The sequence below is a fragment of the Urocitellus parryii genome, chromosome 8, assembly GCF_045843805.1.
Source record: "Urocitellus parryii isolate mUroPar1 chromosome 8, mUroPar1.hap1, whole genome shotgun sequence".
Classification (NCBI taxonomy): Eukaryota; Metazoa; Chordata; class Mammalia; order Rodentia; family Sciuridae; genus Urocitellus; species Urocitellus parryii.
The window spans coordinates 116,758,230-116,779,608 of record NC_135538.1 but is presented as its reverse complement, the minus strand read 5'-3'; the positions used below and the strand labels follow the sequence as shown (position 1 = coordinate 116,779,608).

Genomic DNA, 21,379 nt, shown 5'->3' with positions numbered 1-21,379 from the left:
TGGTTCTTCTCCAGTGAATCCTCTCTATATTGTACTTAATATTACTAGTCTGAATTTAAATTGACCAAGACAATGAACTTTTTTTCTTTGCTTTAAAAAAGCTTTTTGAAAAAACAACCAAAAAGCTGCTTGATTTTGACAGCTTTCAGAAAGCAAAGGTAAAGATTAAAGGTAACTATGGTGTATACCACAATGGTGAGATGAAATGAGATTTGATATTAGTCTCATCAACACTTGAATTGCATGCGTATTAGTGATGGAATCAGGATTTGAGCATGTGGCTATTTGTTGGAGTTTGCCACCTAATTTAGTCCTCATTCTTCTGGCCAGTAGGATTCCATTTTTGTATTAAGGCCTCTATTCTCCAACATCAAATAGTGCTGAGGTATATTTGTCAAGTGACTCTGCCATCTCTCAGTAGAAGGTAGGCAATTGACCAAGCTAGGTCAGTCCGAATTTTTTTCCTTTGATTCAAGGTAGAAGCACTGACCCTAGCTACCTAAATGCCGGAACTGTCTTGAGTTCCCTCCTTTCTAAAGACTCCTGTTCATATTTTCCTCCAAATTCTGTGAATGTCCTTCCAATAACTGATTCTTACTAAATCTGTCACTTCTTTACAACTGCTGCCTCCTCAGCTCCATAACTCTCAACCTGGACTCATGGAACAAAAGGTGAATGTGGACAAAAAGTTCAAAACACTGAGTGGCAGTATAGTTTTGGTCTCATTACTTAAAACAAGCAGAACACCTTATAGGGCTGGTGTGTGAATTCAGTGAGACAAAATATATGCTCTAGGAGATCAGGGAGTATGAGTTAGCCTCTGTTGTACCCACAGTGCCTATTGTAGAACAAAGAAAATGGTATCAATAAGTATGCACTGGTTTGTTGAATACTGCTTTTGAAACACTGTCAACTTTAGTATGTAATAGGAAGAGCTGTGTCCTTATGCCCAGGATGACAAGAATTGATTTCTATTCTCTTTCTCCTCAAAAAATTTGTCTTAGTCTTGATTTCTCTTTCTTTTCCTCGAATCTTTTTAAAAATATTTTTAGTTGTCAGTGGACTTTGTTTAATATGTAGTGCTGAGAATCGAACCCAGTGCCTCACATATTCAAGGCAAGTGCTCTACCAACTAAGCCACAACCCCAGCCTTTTCCTTGAATCTTTATGTTAAGTCTGACTACTTTATTTTGGAACCCAATTAATTTGCCTGTTCTGCATGATGTCTAAAATCCTAAAATCAGAAAAGTCACCCTTCTTGAGTGGAGAGTAGGAAGGTCTATATTTACAGGATTGGAGGGAAGGAGAATATGCCTTCTTTCTTTTGTCTTCAGGATACATGTCCCCATTTGATAGCTCTGAAATATGCTAGGGTGGGGATCACCATAGCATACAGTGACAGTGCTGTTGAACATCTAGTAAATGTTCCCCAGAGAGCCCAGCTTGGAAACAACTGGGCAATGTGAGAGTATGAAGATATTTGTATTATTATTACTTATTATTACTACTATTTTGGCACAGGAAATTTAATCAAGGGTCGCTTTATCACTGAGCTACAACCCCAGCCTCCCTCGACTTTTTTTTTCTTTTTTTTTTTTGAGACATAATTTCACTAAGTTGCAGACGCTGACCTGAGCTTGCGATTTCCTTCTCTCTCAGCCACTGAGATTACAGGTGTGCGCCACTTCACCCAGCAGAAAATGATATTTCTTTAAAGGACAGAAATCCCTGAACAGCACTGGGGGTCATTATAGCCCAAAGAACAACTCCAAGTCCCTCTTATGTGACACTAGGGACATAGGTGTCAGATACAGACACCAATCCCAGGGATTAGCAGAGGGAAAGAGGATACTGACCAGCTCAGTCCCTAGAGTGACCCCAGATGCTCCTGGTCTGAGATCAGTGTTTGTTCTCAAAAAAGAAATAGGTGAGAAGTTTTAGAGGTACTGATGTTCCCCACAATTTTCAAGTTTCAGCTGGGGATCACAGGATCCATATAATCACAGAACAGAGGATTTAAGCCTGAAAGGAAAGCCTCTAGCTGCACAGAGGGCTCAGGGTTTGAGGGAACCAAAAACAGCTCCATCTCCTGGTCCATGCTGACCCCTAGAGGTCCGTATGGGTATTGCGGCTCTCTTCTTCGCTGTCCCCATCTTCTCAGTTCTGGATCAACTTATCCTAAGAGACTATTGGGTCAGAGGTTTCCTATGAATCCCGGGGGAGAATTAAATGTCCCCGAAAACCACATTCTTCATTTTCACTTGAATGCCCACCGGATTCCAGAATCACAAGTTTCCTAAACAGTACTGTAGCCCCTCCGTCCACACTCCAGCATTGCCCCTCTGGTTTGCAGAAACCCACGCTTATGGATTAAGTCTGAATATTTGGGGTTGGAGATGGGCAGGGAAAGGAAAGACCAACCTATGAAGAACCACAGTGTCTGCCTGAACAGTCCTCCCCCTATCAGAGCATTAGTTGAAGACTGTTTTCTTTCTGCTAGTTTTGGGATTGAACCCAGGGCCTGATACATACTAAGCAAGCTCTCTACAACTGAGCTACCCCCTCCAGTCCCATTGGATGAGTTTCAGTGAAGTCACCTATCTAAGCCATCTTCTCCGGGGGCTATCCAGGGACCCCTTCTTTGTCAACTCACCTTCTTTGTCAAAGCAGCCTAAGCTCCTCCCATTCCAAATCCCAAACCCTTGATTTTTCTCCTGTCCTCTCCGTACTGAGGATGGATTCCCAAGACTGAAACCTAGAAGGGAGTGGCGGAGGTGGACAAGGCAGGACAAGAGAGGGGGAGGAGCAGAGGATTTCTGCCGGCCAGACACGCTGGGTAAACCTGAAACTACGTCAAGGTAAGAGGCAAAGCCGAGGTATGGCGGGCGAGGTCAGTTAAGAACACAATTCTGGCGCCGCCCTCAGGGCGTTCAGACCAATCAGGAGTCCCCATCAGACTATCCCCTCTTTCTCCACCCCCCATTTGTCCTTCGCGGTGCTTCTGGGCTTGAAGATTCTCAAAGAGGCAAGGCAGAAGCTCTGAGATAGTTTCCAAAATCAACCAAAGGCTGCTCTTGGATAGGGTGGAATCCTAAAAATGCGGGAACAGAGACATGGACTCCAGTGCCCCCTGCCCTGCCCCCTCTCCACGGCAATTGGCAATTCGAACCCACTGGCAGGGATCTGCCACTGCCCACCGCTGATGCGCCACTCAGCCAAGACACGGGCTCCTTGGAGAGGGAGGCCTGCATCCGAGGACCCTAAGGAAGGACCACCAGGGACTTGAGGAGGGAATGATTTCAGGCAGAAATAACAGAGAAAACGTCCCCAAATTACCATTTTTTTCTGGGCAGCATATGTTCCCTTAGGCTTAAAGGCGCTCATGTGTCTCTAGTCGAGTCTGAGTTCAAATGAGGTGTAAGCCAGAGCGCAGGAGGCTCCGAGTCAAACATAGAAATGAGGATATGAATAAATTGAGAACCTGGTCTATTCCTGGCCCAAAGGTGTGGATGTGGGTATGGGTGCAGGTGCTGCCCTCCAATAAAGGGCTATGATAGTCACAAGCAGAGAGATTGCAGGCTGAGAGAGGGAGAGGGCACAATCCCAGAGTTATTTTGGGATTTTTCCCAAGGTAGCCCTCAGGACAGTGCCAGAAGCTGCACGGTCATGCTCCCAGCTGTTGAGGCTTCTACCATTTTAATCAGAGACCACCTTCTTCCATCAGATTGGTTACTTGGGAAACATCCCCTCCCTGAACAATGCAACCTCCTGTTTGGCCTGAAGTAGCTATAGGCTAGAGGTTGCTGTCCCTGCCCCTCTAGATACCCACCAGAAAGATGTAATCCCTGGAAGTACTCTTGCAGGAAAGGTGACTCTGGAGGAAAGATCCAGAGGGAAGGAGAAAGGAAATGAGGGAGGAGTGCTATGTCATATTAAATATTTATTGTTTTCTGCAGACTGACCTTGGAGTGATTCTCAAGCCGGGAAGGGCTGGTTTAGTGTTCAAGTTGCTGAGATCTTAGGCCAAGATGTTACAGAAATTACTTTGAGTCAAACAAAAATCAGTTTGTTATCCCTGGTCACCAATTCCAAGAGTTCAGCTTCACACCATAGGATTCCAGTTAAGTGAACCAGAGGTTGAGGCAGTAAAGTTTTAACCAGGGGAAGAGAGGAGCCTTGGGTGTGTGAGAGGAGGGTGACAAGACTGGAGAAATGATAAAGACCATTATTGAAGCCAAAGGAAGTGGTTTTGGGAAACCTGAAGACGCTGGGAGATTCGAGGGCTGATCCTGTTGAGGCAGAGTCCTGGCAATGGAGATTGGGTGAGTTTGAAGGGGGACCCAGGTGATGCAGGGTACGAGATGGGGTGCAGAAATCCATGGAGAGGATTGGCAGGTCTCAGTGTGGATCTCGGCATATCAGAAATTGGGCTTGTGCTTCTTGAGTTCCACCATAAGGTGGTGAATGTTGATAAGCTCAGCTCTGGCAGGGAGAGCTCGGAGCTGGGGCTGGGACAGCACACGGTGGAAGCGATGATAGAGCTGGATCAGCTGGGTCAGGGCTCCCTGGTCAGAAAAAGTCACAGAGGAATCAGGCTGTGGGGTGGTGCTAATGATTATGATAGGAATCACGTTAGGACGCATCCAGATCTTTAGGCACAGGTAGTAGTTAAAAACAGAGGTTATTTAGATGATACCGAGCCCAGGGAAAAGAGGGGGAAATAATCAGCAATGGGGGATGGGAGCACGTTACCTGAATGATACTGGTTCCATTTCTGAAGTTGGTGAAACTGCGCATTACATCCTGACTCAGAGACTCCACTGATGATTTCCAGGAACTACCAAAGCCACGAATCAGCTGAGTTACCCGGGCTGATGGCAGGGAAGAAAGAGAGAGTGCAGAGAGAGACCAGGCCAGGAGAAGTTCCACCCCACAAAGTCCTCCCCAAGGCAAGCTGTCCTCCTCATCAACCCCACTTTCCTGGTGTTCTTCCAACCTGACCTCTCCTGCTCTGCTCATTCTTCTTACTCACCTTATCACTGAATGCATCATTAACACATTATTCTCATACCTTCTTCACCTCGAAGTCTCTCAGCCTGTCCACGCTCAATCAGAGCCTCAGCCTCCTTTACAAATGCCACCAGACCTCCAAAAGGAGGAGACAGTAACTCTTCAATGAATTCCTGGAGAGACAGACAGGCAAGCATACACACAGGGTCCAGTGTTCTGGTGTCAGTAGATTTTCCCAGTTCTGGCATCATGACTAAGTGCTTAGACACAGCAGAACAACTAAACTCTAGAAAGGTCACACATTTTCAGATATTGATGGTCTCATAAGAGTAGGGGAAATCTCCAAGAATTCTCCTCTTTAAAAACAAAAACAAAAAAAACTCTAAACTAAATTAAACTTAAGCTGGAAGCAGAGCAACAAGGAATTAGTCAAGGCTGGAGTCCAAGTGGGTGGGTAGTTGGGAGAGGCAGGGCCACTAGAAGGCAAACAGCCTCGGCTCCTTTAATATCTGGAAACTGAACCTGACACCAACTTCAGGTGGGGAAGCTGGGCCTGGGTGTCTTGTGAGAGCCTCAAAGAGGCACCAATAGATCCAGATGGATGCATCTTTGAGCTATTGCAAAAGCAGAGGCAAATCCTTCTCAGAGGAAAATATTCTCAATCCTAATGCAGACCCATATGACTCCCACTGATTAAGGTCAAACAATGAACTTGAAGATCATCACATAGATATGGAGGCACGCTCCCAAAAAAGTCAACAAACACAATAACAGTGGAATTAGACGACCAGGCAGCTGGGGTAGAACTGTCAGGTACATAGCAGTTGGATGTGTGTTTTTTTTTTTTTTTTTTTTTTTTGGTACTGGGATTGAACCCAGGGGTGCTTAACCACTGAGCAACATCCCCAGTCCTTTTTATTTATTTATTTATTTATTTATTTGAGACAAGGTCTCACTAATTTGCATAGGGCCTCACTGAGTTGCAGAGGTTGGCTTTGAACTTGCGGATACTCCTGCTTCAGCCTCCTGAGTCACTGGGATTATAGGTCTATGCCAACACACTTGGCTCAGCTGAATATTCAAAAATGAAATTTTTAAATATAAGGATGCAGACATAAAGATGAAAAATTAATAAGAACTCAACTAGGAATTGTCAGATTTGAAAAAGTGGAATTTTTTTTTAGAAATGAAGAATTAATTTTAAAAATCAACAGGTTAAACAGCAGACCAGCTATAACTGAAGAATGACACACTGATATGGAATTTATAATTGAAGAAATGACTCAGAATGCAGCACAGACAAGGAGCAGGAAATTTTTGAGACAGCAAAACATACAGAAATTTAACTAATGGGCCTAGGCAGTGATAACTGATAGCTATTGACATCACAAGAAGAGAGTCAAGATGACATTACAGGATCCTTGATGGAAGCACATACCAGTACCTCTTAAATATTCTTATTAAAAATCTAACTGAAATCTGATCAAGCCTTTCCATCTAACTACATATTTATGAGAAATACACAGCTAGAGGAAGTTTAACCAACCATGAAATTCAATCAGCAAATTCTAGACCATACGTCAGTCTGCATGACAAATGACTCAACAACTCAGTTTCCTCCACAAATAAGTTGTGGACGAGTAGGGGCAAAGATAGAAATCTATAGATTTTTAAAAAGGCATATTTGTGTCTTACAATTGCCCTGATATGAACCATGAATATCATTTATAACAGACACTTTATTTTTTTATTTTTTTGAGGTACAGGGATTGAACCCAGGGCATGAAGTACTTTACCAATAGCTCCATCTCCAACCCTTTTTAAATTTCATCTTGAGACAGGGTCTTGCTAAGTTGCTGAGGCTAGCCTCAAACTTTTTCCTCTTCCTTCAGCCTCCTGAATAGCTGGATTTACAGTTGTGTGCCACCATACCTGGCACACACCTATAAGGACATATGTGAGGACATATTCTGATAGTGATGAAGTGGTAATGATATATAAGATTAATTCAAAATAAGTAGGAGTAGAGAAGGAGGATGAGGATTGGATATCAGTACAATAAAACTGCTGATGAGTTGTTATTGGGTGAAGATCAGTGGAGGTATTTGAGGGTTCATTGTGCTATCCTATAAACATATACATTTGAAGTTTTCCACAATAAAAAGTTAAATTAAAAAAAAAAAAGTGAGGCACTGAGCAACTCAGCAAGACCCTGTCTCTAAATAAAACACAAAATAAGGATGGGGATGTGGCTCAGTGGTTGAGTGCCCCTGAGTTTAAGCCCCAGTACCTCCCGCTAAGTAAGTAAGTAAATAAATAAATAAATAGAAGGGAATTAAAACAGGAGATAAATAAAAAAATTTTAAAAACCTAAAAAAAAAAAAAAAACTAGTCATGGTAGAATGCAACTATATAGTCTCAACTACTGGGGAAAATAACTTAGAAGTTTAAGGCCAACCTGGGCAACAGAGCAAGACCCTTTTAAGAGAAAGAGGGAGATGGCAGAGCACAGTAGGGCACACCTGTAATCTCAGTGACTTAGGAGGCTGAAGCATGAGAACTGCAAATTCAAGGCCAGCCTCATCAACTCAGTGAGATCCTGTCTCAAAATAAAAAATAAGGGCTTGGGATATGGCTCAGTGCTAGAGCACCTGCCTGGCATGTGTGAGGCCCTGGGTTCAATCTCCAGGGTTTGATCCCCAGCATCACCAAAACAAAAAAATAAAAAATAAAAAGGGCTGGGGATGTAGCTCAGCGGTAGAGGACCCCAGGTTCAATTACCAGTACCAACCAATATTAAATAAATAAATAAAGGGGGATTGGGTGGTAGTTAGGGCTGTAGCTCAATGGTAAGTATGCCCATGACCCTAGGTTTGATCCCCAGCACCCAACAACATACCAAACAATAACAATAAGAAAAATCCCAGAGAGCTAAGATATGAACAGATGAAACTACTAGCCCATTTAAAAATACATTACTTGTATCTTTTCCACTCTTCCCTCAAAATATCCATTTATATCCACTGAGGGTTGCCAGGTAACTAATGTGAGACTTAGGGAGACAGACTTCAAGAAAGAATCTTTCTGTAATTAAGCCATCATTATTTACGATGTGATTTTGGACATAGATTAAATAATAAAATTCAACCTATATCACTGCCTAAATGCAATTATTCTCTCTCAATATTATAATAGTATAAGACCCAGGAAGTGGGCTGCAAAGAAAAAATGAGCTAACTTGTGACAAGTCCATAAGTCACAAGCCACTTATTTTACAAAGCATGGGAAATCTGAACTAAAACAAGTAATAAGCATAAAATATGTACCAGGTTTTGGAGACTTTGTACTGGGAAAAAATTTAAACATATTATTACATTTTTTAACTGATTATAGGTTGAAATGATATTTTGATTAGAGTGGTTAAAATAAAAGGTTACTAAATTCATTTCACCTTCTTTTTTTTTTTTTTTTTCCATGTTTTTATTTTTTGCCATGCTGAGAATCATGAGTTCAAATCCAGCCTCGGCAAAAGTGAGGTGCTAAGCAACTCAGCAAGACCCTTTCACTAAATAAAATACAAAATAGGGCTGGGGATGTGGCTCAGTGGTTGCCCCTGAGTTCAATCCCCAGTACTGGATCAAACCCAGAGCTTTGTGCATGCTAGTAGGTACTTTGCCACTGAGCTATATTCCCAGCCCCTAGATTTTTTTAATATGGCAACTAGAAAATTTTAAGTTACTTGAGGTGGCTGACAAATTGGCATGCATTGTATTTTATTGGACAGTACTTTCTATTTGTCCAGACTTGGATAAACTTTAAACTTTCTGTTCAGCAAAAGAGAATATTTGGTAGCAGAGGATTGGCCAGAGGGAAACAGGGCACTGGACTTAGGCTTTCCTACAAAGTACCAAACAGATGACAACCAAAAGACAGGGAGCATAGATGGCAGCTGGCTCCCATACCCAGTGCTACAGTGTGGATTGTGTATGTCCCCAAAAGGTCCATGTGTATGTGTTAAAGGCTTTGTCTCCAGGATGGCACTATTGGGAGGTGGTGAATGTTTAAGAGCTGGGGCCTGGTGGGAAGTCTTTAGATCATTAGGGACATGCCCTGCAAGGGAATTGTGGGACTCTGGGCTCTTTCTATCTCTCTCTCTCTCTCTCTCTCTCTCTCTCTCTTTTTTTTTTTTTTTGCTTCCTGGCCATGAGGTAGAGTCATGTGCTTCTGCCATGATGAGCCTCACCACAAGCCCCAAATTAACAGGGTTAATCAGTCAGACTGTGAGTCAAAATAAATCTTTTTTTTTTTTTTTAATTTTGGTGTTGGGATTTAACATAGGGTGATCTACCACTGAATCACTTCTTTAGTTTTGAGACAGGGTTCATTAAGTTGCTGAGGGTGGCCTTGAATTTATGATCCTCCTTACCCATCTCTCCAATTCCTGGGATTACAGGCATGCATCACCATGTCTGGCTCTTAACTTTTTTGGTGATACTAGGGATTGAACCCAGAACCTAGCACTTGCTAGGTAAGCAATCTACTACTGAGCTGCATCCCCAGGCCTTTTTATTTTTTATTTTATTTATTTATTTATTTACTTTGGTGCCAGGGATTGAACCCAGGGATGTTAACCACTGAGCCAGATCCCCAGCCCTTTTTCTTTTTTATTTAGAGACAGACAGGATCTTGCTAAGTTGCTGAGGTCCTCACTAAGTTGCTGAGCCTGTCTTTAAACTTGTGGATCCTCCTGCCTCTGCCTCCTGAGCTGCTGGGATTACAGGTATACACCACCATACCTGGCTTACTTTTTATTTTGAGATAGGGTCTTGCTAAGTGGCTGGGGCTGACCTCAAACCTGTGATCCTCCTGCCGCAGTCTCCCAAAAAGATGGGGAAAAAAAAAAACTTATGTCCTCATAAGTTAATTGTTTCATCTTGGTACAGTGATGGAGAGTTGACCAACCTGCCTGGCAAATCCAATGGTACCCCAATGTGAAGGTGAGCTGACATTCCCTCTGATCACAATAACTGTTCCAGTGAGTATAAATGTTTCCTTTCTCATCCAATTACATGCTTATAAAAAAGGGAATAGATTTGGAGATCTAACCTAGAACTAATCAGATTCCCAGGAAGAGAAAAAAAGGAAAGGATGCAGGAGAACAAGGTTACAAAAGATATTATGAATTTCTGAATAAATTAAAAAACATAAATTTGGGGCTGGGATTGTGGCTCAGCGGTAGAGCACTCACCTAGCATGCGCAGGGCCCTGGGTTCAATCCTCAGCACCACATAAAAATAAATGAATGGAATAAAGGTATTGTGTCCAACTACAACTAAAAATATAAATATAACCCCCCCCAAAAAAAAACATAAATTCAAAGATACAAGAAGCCACATCAAGACATACTGTAGTTAAACTTCAGAATACCAAAGAAAAAAGAACTTTCAAAGCAGAGACAACAGATTGCCTACAAAGAAAAACATGGCTTCTCTGCAGCAATGATGTAAGCCAGAAGACGGTGGACAACATCTTCTGAGTGTTGAGAGAAAATAACTGTTAACTTAGAATCTGACAGTAAACTAGCAAAAATCTTTCCCTAACAAAGATGAAATACAGACATTTATATAAATACAAAAACAAGGTTTACCATTAACAAATTTCCAATAAAGGAACTTCTAAAAGATCTACTTCAGGAAGAAGAAAAATGATACCCACAGAAAATCTTTTATTTTAAAAAGAAATAGTAACACTGGGCATGGTGGCACACACCTGTAATCCCAGCAACTCAGGATGCTGAGGCAGGAGGATTGCAAGTTTGAGGCCAGCCTCAGCAACATGGTGAGACCCTGTCTCAAAATAAAAATAAAAGGGGCTGGGGGGATAAGCTGGGGTTGTAGCTCAGCAGTAAAGTGCTTGCCTAGCATATGTGAGGCACTGGGTTCAATTCTCAGCACCACCTATAAATAAATAAAATAAAGGTCTATCAACAACTAAAAAAACCAACAAACAAAAAAGGGGTGGCTAGGAGTGTAGCTTAGTGGTGGAACACCCCTAGGTTCAAGCCCTAGTACCACCAAAAAAAAAAAAAAAAAAGAAGAAGAAGAAGAAGAAAAACTGAAACATACACATGAATATCTAAATATTATTAGTATAAAATACAAAATTTTGGGCTGGGGATGTGGCTCAAGCGGTAAGGTGCTCACCTGGTATGCGCGGGGCACTGGGTTCCATCCTCAGCACCACATAAAAATAAAAAAAAAATAAAGATGTTGTGTTCACCAAAAACTGAAAAATAAATATTTTTCAAAAATTATCTCTCTCTTAAAACATTTTAAAAACTAAAATACAAAAATTAAAGCTAGAATAGAAATAAAATACTGGTCAATAATTAGCAATGGAAGGCAGAAAAGAAGTGATTGGAATAGTAAAGCATTTAAAATTTTTTTTGGTACCAGGGATAAAACCCAGAGGTGCTTAACCATTGAGCCACATCCCAGCCCTTTTCATTTTTTATTTTGAGGCAGTGTCTTACTAAATTGCTTAGTATGGGCCTCACTGATTGCTCAGGTTGGTCTCAAACTTACAATCCTCCTGTCTTAGCCTCCTGCATCACTGGGATTACAGGCATGCACTACTGCGCCCAGCTAAAATGTCTATATATTATTATATATATGTCTATATATTATTTTAGAAAGCATTTAATACTAAGTTTAGGTGTTAAGCTAAATGCAAGGTAAATTTGTGTGTGTGTGTGTGTGTGTGTGTGTGTGTGTTGCTGGGGATTGAACCCATGGCCTTGTGCATGCAAGGCAAGGACTCTACCAACTGAGCTTATATCCCTAGCCCATTTCTTTTTCTTTTTTTTTTTTTTTTTTTTTGGTACCAGGGATTGGTACCAAAAAGCACCAGGGGTGCTTAACCACTGAGTCACATCCCCAGTCCTTTTTTATATTTTATTTAGAGATAGGGTCTCAGTGAGTTGCTTAGAGCCTTGCTAAATTGCTGGCTTTGAATTTGCAATCTTCCTGCCTCAGCCTCCTGAGCCACTGGGATTACAGGTGTGTGCCACTGTGCCCAGCATGCAGGATATATTTTAAAGAACAATTCTAAAAGAATAGAGTACAAAATTAGTGAAAAAATAATGTAGTAAGAACTTAGGCAAGATGAAGACAATGGACAAACAGAAAAATAAAGATGATAAATAAAAGTCTAAATGTAACATCAATCCCAATAAACATAAATGAATTTAAATCATAAGTTAAAAGGCAGAGTTAATTCCATTGAATTTTTTAAAACTTCCAGCTATATGTTATTCACAAAATATACTTAACATGTGAAAACACAAAAAGAGGCTGGGGTTGTGGCTCAGAGGTAGAGTGCTCGCCTAGCATGCATGAGGCACTGAGTTCGATCCTTAGCACCATGTAAATGTAAAATAAAGATACAGTGTCCACCTAAAACTTAGGAATAAATATTTAAAAAAAAAAGAAGAAGAAAACACAAAAAGATTAAAAGAATGGAAACATATTAACAAATATTTAGCAAATATAGCTGATAGAGCTATCTTCTTATCAAACATAATAGACATGAAGACAAAAAAAAGTATTAAGGCTACGCTACAAAGGCTCTTATAATAACAATAAATCGTAACAATTCTAAACTTTTTTTTTTAAATACTGGGGATTGAACCCAGGAGTGTTTTACCACTGAATTATGCTCCAATTCTTTCTATTTTTTATTTTATGATAGTCTAAGTTGCTAAGATTGGCCTTGAACTTGTGATTCTCCTGCCTCAGCCTCCCAGGTTGCTGGCATTACAGGCATGGGCCACTGTGCCTGGCTCCAACAATTCTAAACTTTTAAAAATTTACATAAGATAAGCTGAAGCTTATTTAAAAGTAATATTTGATAGAAATATATAGATACAAAGTGACAAATTTATGCATTTTATTTCCCTCAACTATTGATAAGAAAATAAAAATATAACCAAGTGGGGCATAGTGGTAGACACCTGTAATCCCAGATTGAGGAAGGAGGAGACGAATTCAAGGCCAGCCTAGACAATTTACCAAGACTCTGTCTCAAAATAAAAAAGGGCTGGGGGGAGGGGGCTGGGATTGTAGCTTAGTGGCAGAGCATTTGCCTCACACATGTGAGGCACTGGGTTCGATCCTAAGCACCACATAAAAATAAAAATAAACAAAGTAAAGATATTGTCTCCATGTATAACTAAAAAAAAAAAAAAAAAAAAGGCCTGGTCATGTATTTCAGTGGCAGAATGGTAGAGCACTTACCTAGCACACATTAGCCCCTAGGTTCAATCCCAAATACTATAAAAACAAACCCTGTGAATCTGTTTTTATCACACTAAAAAATGTAAATAATTATTATTTTGGCATACATATAGCTACATTTTTATTTTGCTTTTAAGTTTTCTTTTATAACTTTATTTTTAAAGCAAGAGCATGAGGGGGAAATACCCACACAACAGTGGGAATCAAGAAAATTCTAAATACAACACTTGGGTTATATTTGATACCTCTGCATAAGAAGTAGGGGGTGGGGTGAAGAGGAATTCAAATTTTGATATTGATTTTTGCCAAGGTTTGTTGGATTATGTGATGAATTTGTAGTTGTTCATATCATTAAATAAGTAAATTAATTAAATTAAATAAATGAAGTTGGGTGCTATGGTACAGGAGACAGAGGCAGGAGGAACAAAAATTCAAGACCAGTCTGGGAAATTCAGCAAGACCCTATTTTAAAATAAAAATTTACAAGGTTCCAGGATGTATCTCAGTGGCAAACTGACCATGAGTTCTATTCCAGTATCACCAAAAAATTAAAAAATTAAATAGATCAATAACATACTGTGAATCCAGAAGTTTAAATTAAAATTCTACGTACCTGAGGTTCATAATGCCACATACCCCCAACCCACACACTAAACTGAATACATCACACAACACTGTCCCTTCCCTTTCCCCATCCCCCACCTGTGTCCGAGCATTGAGCAGCTGCTGGAAACTCTCCACCTCTTTGCTGTCGTCCGCAGCCCGCTCCTAAAGGAAGAAAAAAATGAAAAGTCCAGTTTGGGAGAGCAGTCCTTTACTACAGGATGGTCCACATTTCAGACACTGTGCCAGACTCCCTAGAGTAAAACATGGAACAAGCACACAGACATCACCTTCTGCCCTTCCAAAGTAAACAGAGCCCTAGGGGAACCCAAACTCTGTGGGTGGGGAAACAGGCAGGAAGAGAATCCATTACCATCAGCACACCCAGCATCATGTCATAGTTGTTGATCAGAAACACAAGCTGCTCCTTCCTCGAGGAGAACTCAGCTGCCACTCGGAGAACAAAATTCTCCACCTCCACCTGAAAAAGTCAAAAGGACACAGTGACACAATACAACAAGGTCATCCAACCCCTCTTCATGCTCCCCCACAGCAGTGGCTTTGCTGCTGGAAAGTCACTCCTGCACTATAGAAGTCACCTGGAGCTGTCCCAGCAGCTGCATGGTCCGTTCATTGGGAATCGTCTGATTGATGCTGACAAGAGCTGAGGAAAACTCTGCATATCGGCGTGTGATCTTAGAGAAAGAGGGGAGAAGAATCACACCAGCCCAACCAACACGACCTCCCCGCTCCTTTCACCAACCAACCTCCATGTGGCTCCCACCTCCAATGCCTCCTACCAACAGTGCCCAACCCACTGTGAGTCTGACCATACTCTTAGACTATCCCCTTACATGGTGTGGTCCACAACTGTGACAGTGGCAGCCCCACAGTAATCTTACAGCCCTGTCCTCTATACCCTCTTTGGTACCCTTGCCCTCCCTCACATAGTGGGGCCGAGTATCCAGACCCCCAAGGCGCTGGGGGTCAGTGCTTCGAACGCTCTGGACATTCATCTCTAATATCAGCTCAAACCGTGGCCACAGTAAGGCAAGCACCTGTTCCCAGTACCTGTGGGCTTAAACAGAATCAGAGGTCAGCTGGCAAGAAATGTTAGGGGGTGGGGAGGGAATAGGGCATCCTTCAGGTTAATGGATATTGGGGTGCCGGGTGTATATGAAAGGTATGAAAATAGCAGTGCTGCCTCTGGAGCAGACAAATGGGAACAAGGATCAATGACACCAGGTCAGGAGAAGCCCAAAGTTCACACAAATAATTCAAGATCTGCAGAGCCTCAAGAACCAGAACTCAGTGACCTGTCCAGGGCAGGAACATCCCTCTTTGCTGCAATGTTGCGGAACCGAAGAACAATATGGATACAGAGGAAAACAGCAATGGCATCGTAGCAGTCAGCCAGATAGGACTCCAGGTGTTTCTGTTAGAAATAAGCAGAGGATTAAGAGAATGCTAGTTAATTTATTGTTCCCATTTGCTATGGACACATAAATATACGTGTCTTTGGGGATGAGGGACTAGGCAGGGAAAGACCTAAGAGGGAAATACTTCTTCCTTGGTTGGCCACTTGTTCACCAGGGTGTCAATCACAAGCCTATCATAGTTCAGGGCTCAGATTGGTTCATCAGAGCACCAACATTTAGAGGCCTCTCAGTTTCAGGGTACAACTGCCTGCCTTTGAATCAGCAGTAGGGGCAGTATCAGAGGCCCAAACTCTTGAGAATTTCTCATGAGAAGTCACATCTGAGTATAAGGCTTAGACATTTTAGAACAAGGGGATCCTGGTTTTAGTCAGTACCTGAGTTATAACCCCACCAGGTGCTGATGAGAACTAAAGAGACAGGGGTTCAAGAGTCAAGGAAATAAGGATCTCACCAGGGTCATGCTGAGCGTACGGCCCATGACAGCATGAAATAGGTCGTGTGCAGCTGGGCCAGACACCACAAAAAATTCACAGATGAAAAGATATTCACGGCAGGAATTGTCTAGGAGGGCATAGTGCTGGCTGCGGAAGAGGGCCTCAAATGGATACTAGGAGGGGAGGACAAAGGAGAGATGGATCCAACACTGACTCTCCACCAACACAGCTGGAAACTCAACAAACCTGGGTGATAAACTCAGCAGACCCTTCCCATCCAACCTCAGTCCAGGCTGGGAAAGACTCTAAACTGGCAGGCACAGGACACAAGAGGAAGTGCTCACCTCACCTGCTTCTGTAACTCCCGCATCCACCTCAACCACTGCCTCAAAACAGTCATTCCCCTTAACCACTCACTCCCTCCACATGCCCTGAAGTCTATGGCTCCCAGCCCCTCTCACATCACAGCAGACCAGAGGGATGGGAGAAGGTCATTCTATACAGGACAAACAGGCTGAAGTTTTGCCCCAGGTCTGGCCTTCCCTTCCCAGAGTCCTCTTCACAACTGAAGCTCATTCCTCTTCATACCCTCTGCTCTCCCCGCTGGGCTGTGTGGGGCACCAGGATGGGAGCCTCAAGCTCAGTAGGAGAGATGACAGAGCCACGGGTGCCCAGGGTGAAGATGGTGTTCCTGCTACGGAGGGATGGCTTGGAGAAGAAACGTGAGAAGGGTCAGAGTCAGGGAAAACAACGGGAGTACAAAGGTGCCCAAAGATTCAGGACCTCTGGGGATGCCAGGCAGCCAGACAAAGCCTACACATCCCTCTTCCCATGCCTGGGGCCCCATTTCAGATGACCTCTATGAATGAGTTTCTACACCTTCTAGAATCAATATGCAAAACTAGGTGTCAAAATGATGTATGGGCTGGAGTTGTGGCTCAATGGTAGAGTGCAGGACTAGCACATGTGAGGCGCTGGGTTCAATCCTCAGCACCACATAAAAATAAATAAACAAAATAAAGGTATTGTGTGAGACTACAACTAAAAAATATATATTTCCAAAAAAAAAAAAAAAAAAAAAGATTATACACATTTTTCTGGGAGGGAGGCCATAGCTTTCATCACATTCTCAAAGGTTTTGCCCCACAGTAAAAAGGTAAGAAGCAGTGCCTTGGTGGCTGGAGCCAGAAGTTTCATGCTCCCAAGGCCTTGCATGAGAGTTCTCAGCTCCAAGGATATCTTTTTTCGCTGTATCTTCCACACCCATTAGATCATCTTTCTCAGCGACTTCCTCATACTAGAGAGAAGAAATAAAAGAGCTGGTAACCATCTCTTATTATAGTGCAAGAAAAAAAAAATCCCTGTCCCTCCTTGCTCAGAGCTGTCCCTGTCTCCCAGTCCATGTGTCCAGAACTGCCTCTTCCTCCTTGGCCTTACCTGCACCTTCATGAGCCGCCCAAGGTAAGAGCGGTAATAAGACAGGTAGATCTTGCTCAGCGTCTCCACATACTCATCCCTGATTTCCTTTGCTGTTGCTCGTTCATTGCCCAGTAGGAACTGATAAAAGAATCTGTAAAGGCCAGAGATAGGTCAGTCTTTCTGTCTTCCCCAAAAAAGACGCCTGCACTGGGCTACTCAAAAGTTCAGAAGCCATCCCATGCCCTTCCTTGGGGTGATGACCTGTACTTCAGTAGGGCTGTCTGAGGGATCTGATAGTTGGTCATTGGTTTCCTGAAGGAATAAATCTTCTGGAGGATGAACTCTCGGATCTTCGTCACTGCCTAGACACAAGTAATCAAACACAGGGCATGAAGTTGTAACCCTTTTAGTGTGCAGGATAAACAAGGGAAAGTGAAAAATACTAAATATATGACAAAGGGCAGAGAATATTTCTTAGTATCCTGTCATATTTCCAGGGAAATCCAGAGAAACAAAGATGAGATCTCCTAGGAAGAGACAAGGTGATGTTTCCAAGGAGGCCAGTTCTAATAGCCTTTGAGGTATCCCCTACCTTGACCCGGAGCCGATCAAGCACACCTCTGACATCTGCACAGGCTGCAGTGCCTCTAGCCTCCTGCTCCCTGACTGCGGCTGCCTTGGCATCCAGCTCCTGCAACTGTTCCAGGAATCTAGGCTCTGTCACTGGAGCCTCTAGAATTGCCCTGGGTAGGGAGGATGGGTGGGATGGATTAGAAGGGAAGTCCAGATGTCTCTAAACCTGACCCAAACAGTACATCTAGCCTCATCCTCTCCACCTTCTTACAGTGTCTCACATAGTCTAGATGTATGTACAACAAAGGTTTCTACTCCTAGACCTCTACTTCATACACACCTAAACCTTGGGCCCCCTTCCTTCATGACCGACCTTGGATCATTCCTAATCTCTGATGCCTAGAACATAAAATGAGGTTAGAAATGACTATCAACCTACTCACTAATTTCTAGGAGGAACAGAATGACTTGAGCCAGGAGACTTAGATGGTAAATAGGGAAGGTCACCCCGGCCCATCTACCTGCTGTAGACATTCTGACCTTTCAAACCAGTGACTCACGTGACCAGAGCAGAGGGCACCACCAGACCATCAACAAGCTCCCCAAGTTTCCCCCGAACTGCCTGGCGGTTTCGAAGTCGAATGTTCATGGCTCCTGACTGTTCCTGCAGTATCCGGATCTCAGAGCTGATGGAGCTGAGGTCACTCTGAAAAGCTCCTAACATCTGCTCCATGCGCTGAGGGAATAGTATAAGATGTGGCTAGAGTGTCACAAGTTTGGTAGAGGACAAGTGGGCCACCTGAGTCTCTTGGTAAATAGTCTAGTATCTACCAGTCCACGAGGGTGGCAGAAGATACTCCAAAGGACACAGGAAAATAACTTGAGTTATAGCAGTAAAACCAAAAAAGTCTATTCGAAGTCATCCTGAAAGTGACCCTCACCTGGGGTCACTGAAGATAATGATCTAAAGAATGGCACAAGAGACCATAATCAGGTTCAGAGTTATAAGAGGTCACAGGCGAAGGTTACTAACCTCCAGGACAGCATCACAGGCTGTGATCTGGTTGTGCAGAGATGCTATATTCTCACTCTCTTGGATATCTAATCCACAAAAGTCAAGGGCCTCACAGTGAAGATAGAGATCCTCAGACCTGTGGTACATCTCCAATTTCTCCCTGAAGTAACTGAAAACCTCAGAAAGAAAATGTCAGCCACAGCTGGGCAGTCTGCACCACACCCACAAAATCCCCAAGTCAATAACAATGTCTTTTCCCTTTGCTGGAGGATACAATCCCGAATGGATTTCTGCTCAATCTGTTGCAGCTCCAGTTCAACCTGCTTTGAGTAGTGGCGTAGATCCACACCCTGGGAGAACATAAATATGACAGGTCAGAAAGAAATCACAGTGAAGGGACACCAGAACAGAATCAGAAAAGGACAAGAGGGTAAGACACCAAGGTGATATTGTAAGAGCAAGAGATTATTTTCTTCTTTGGGGGAGCGAAGAGGGAAGGGAAAGATTAATAGTGTAGATGCTCACCGTTTTGAGAGCTTCCTTCACTAACTCATCCTCCAGATTTGCCTGAATGTGAACTGGAAATAGAAGTTTATCATAAGGTCCAGCACCACAGCTTCTTCTCCCCACGTTGAACATCAGAACATCAGTCCCTGTACTATTGCTTCTAACCCTATGCCTCTCAGATTACAGGTATAACCCTCTCAGATAGTTTCACTTTCTGCTATTTCAGTCTCTTGTGGTCAACCATGAACCCAAATAGAAAATTTCAGAAATAAACAACTCATAAATTTTAAATTGTATGCCATTCTGAGTAACTTAATGAAATCTTGTGCCATCCTGTTTTATTCCAGGATGTGAATCATCCCTTTGTCCAGCGTATCCATGCTATATATGCTACCAGCCACATAGTTACTTAATAGCCTTATCAATTATCAGATCAATTGTCTATTTATGGAAGTACTACATTCAAATAACCCTTATTTTACTAAGTGAAGGCCCCAAAATGCAAGAGTAGTGAAGCTGGTGATTTTATTACAACATAGTTACAATTGCTCTATCATTAGTTATTGTTAATATTTCACTATGCTTAATTTATAGTTATGCATATACAGGAAAAAACATAGTATGTATAGGGTTTGGTACCAGGGCTCATCTACTAGACACAGGGAAGTCCTGTAACATATTCCCAGAGGATAAGAGGAACTAGCGAACTCTGATCCTACCCTATGCCATTACTTACCATCTACTTCATCCAGGATGAACTCATCAGAGGTGATATCCAACTCCCCAAGTTGCAGTGTCTCCTGAAGCCCAGGACCACCCCCCTGGGAAGGGATACAATAATGAGAAGGGGATACAGGAGAGAGGAGAACAAAATATAATTGGATCTCCCTAATCCTTTAAGTGAAGGGAGGGTGTTTTTAGTGGGAAACCGTAAGTACTAAATCAAGAACTTCTAATTTTTACAATATACTCTCCTTTGGGCTAAAGGGTACCAAAAAACCCAAAATTAGGCAATCCATGAAGACAGTGGAGGTGTCCAAAATCAGGAAAAATAGAAATCGCAGAGGAATGAGCAAAACTTGCATTTCACTTTAGTACCCTCAAACTCATATCTCAGCAGTTCTATCATACCTCTGGGGAACCCCAGACTTCCTAGAATTGTCAGCACATAATGTTCACCTGTACACTAGGTGCAGTCTTACACATACTTATTCATCTAATCCTAACGACTACCTATTTGGTAAGTCCTCTTATTTTCTCCACTTTATGGAGAAGTGGTGGAAGGTGATGGCAGAGAGCATGGTTAATTTGCCCAAGAACACATAGTGTCTAAGTAGCAGAGGGTGGAATTACAACCCAGGCAGTCTGGCTGCAGAGGCTATGTTCTTAAGCTTTATACTAGATTGTTTCACTATTCTACAGAAGAAAAAAATTATATATATATATATATATATATATATATATGAATGCGAAATTGAGACTGTGCTCCTGGAACCTGAGTTCCAGACATCCTGGTCCCCACTGAGGCTCGGGTCCTATCCCAAGGATGGGTATGAGGAGCCAAACACATAGCATCACCGGTGGCAGGCAAGCTCCAACCCTTGGGCTTAAACTCGACCCAGATCTTTCGGACACGAGGACGACCGGACGAGACTACGGAGGACCAACAGCCCCGCGCTCTCACCAGCGGGCCCTCCTCTTCCTCCATATCTAAGGTCCCAGCCCGCAACACCATCTCCCGGGCAGCTGCCGCCATGGTCGCCGCGGCGGCCATTCCCCGCAGCCTCACTTCCGGCAGCTGTCAGTCCCAGTGAGGCCGTTCCCGAAGTAGAACTACAAGTCCCAGAGTGTCTTGCAAAGCACAAAATGGTTCCCAGGTATTTGAGTTAGATTGTATGGCTTCAGCTTTCCCCTTTCAGCTCTGACCACTCAAGCGCGAAGAGAAAATTTGGAAATCTTGAGCACAGTCTCGCGCCGGAACTTTCTCTGCTTTTATATTCAGGAACTTCACGCCTGGAAAGGCCACAACGGAAGTTGTGGTACCCAATCCAGACTCTCAGAAGTCAACTCCCGTTGGAGCAGTGT

The 21,379-nt window shown here is 42.8% G+C and overlaps 1 protein-coding gene across 1 annotated transcript; it reads right to left on the bottom strand.

Moving 5' to 3' along the window:
• Positions 1-3,925: 3,925 nt before the first annotated feature.
• Vps52 (VPS52 subunit of GARP complex) lies at positions 3,926-21,290 on the bottom strand. The gene is made up of 20 exons (XM_026383464.2): positions 20,979-21,290; positions 20,031-20,115; positions 19,313-19,365; positions 19,062-19,137; positions 18,806-18,873; positions 18,333-18,508; positions 17,792-17,942; positions 17,461-17,561; positions 17,218-17,350; positions 17,020-17,077; positions 16,369-16,502; positions 15,798-15,953; positions 15,224-15,342; positions 14,855-14,978; positions 14,507-14,602; positions 14,281-14,388; positions 14,007-14,072; positions 5,072-5,183; positions 4,753-4,871; positions 3,926-4,565 (listed from the first exon to the last, which is right to left on the bottom strand). Exons 1-20 carry the CDS (start codon positions 21,066-21,068, stop codon positions 4,419-4,421), a joined length of 2,172 nt encoding a protein of 723 aa, XP_026239249.1. The 5' UTR covers positions 21,069-21,290; the 3' UTR covers positions 3,926-4,418.
• Between the last annotated feature and the right edge of the window lie 89 nt (positions 21,291-21,379).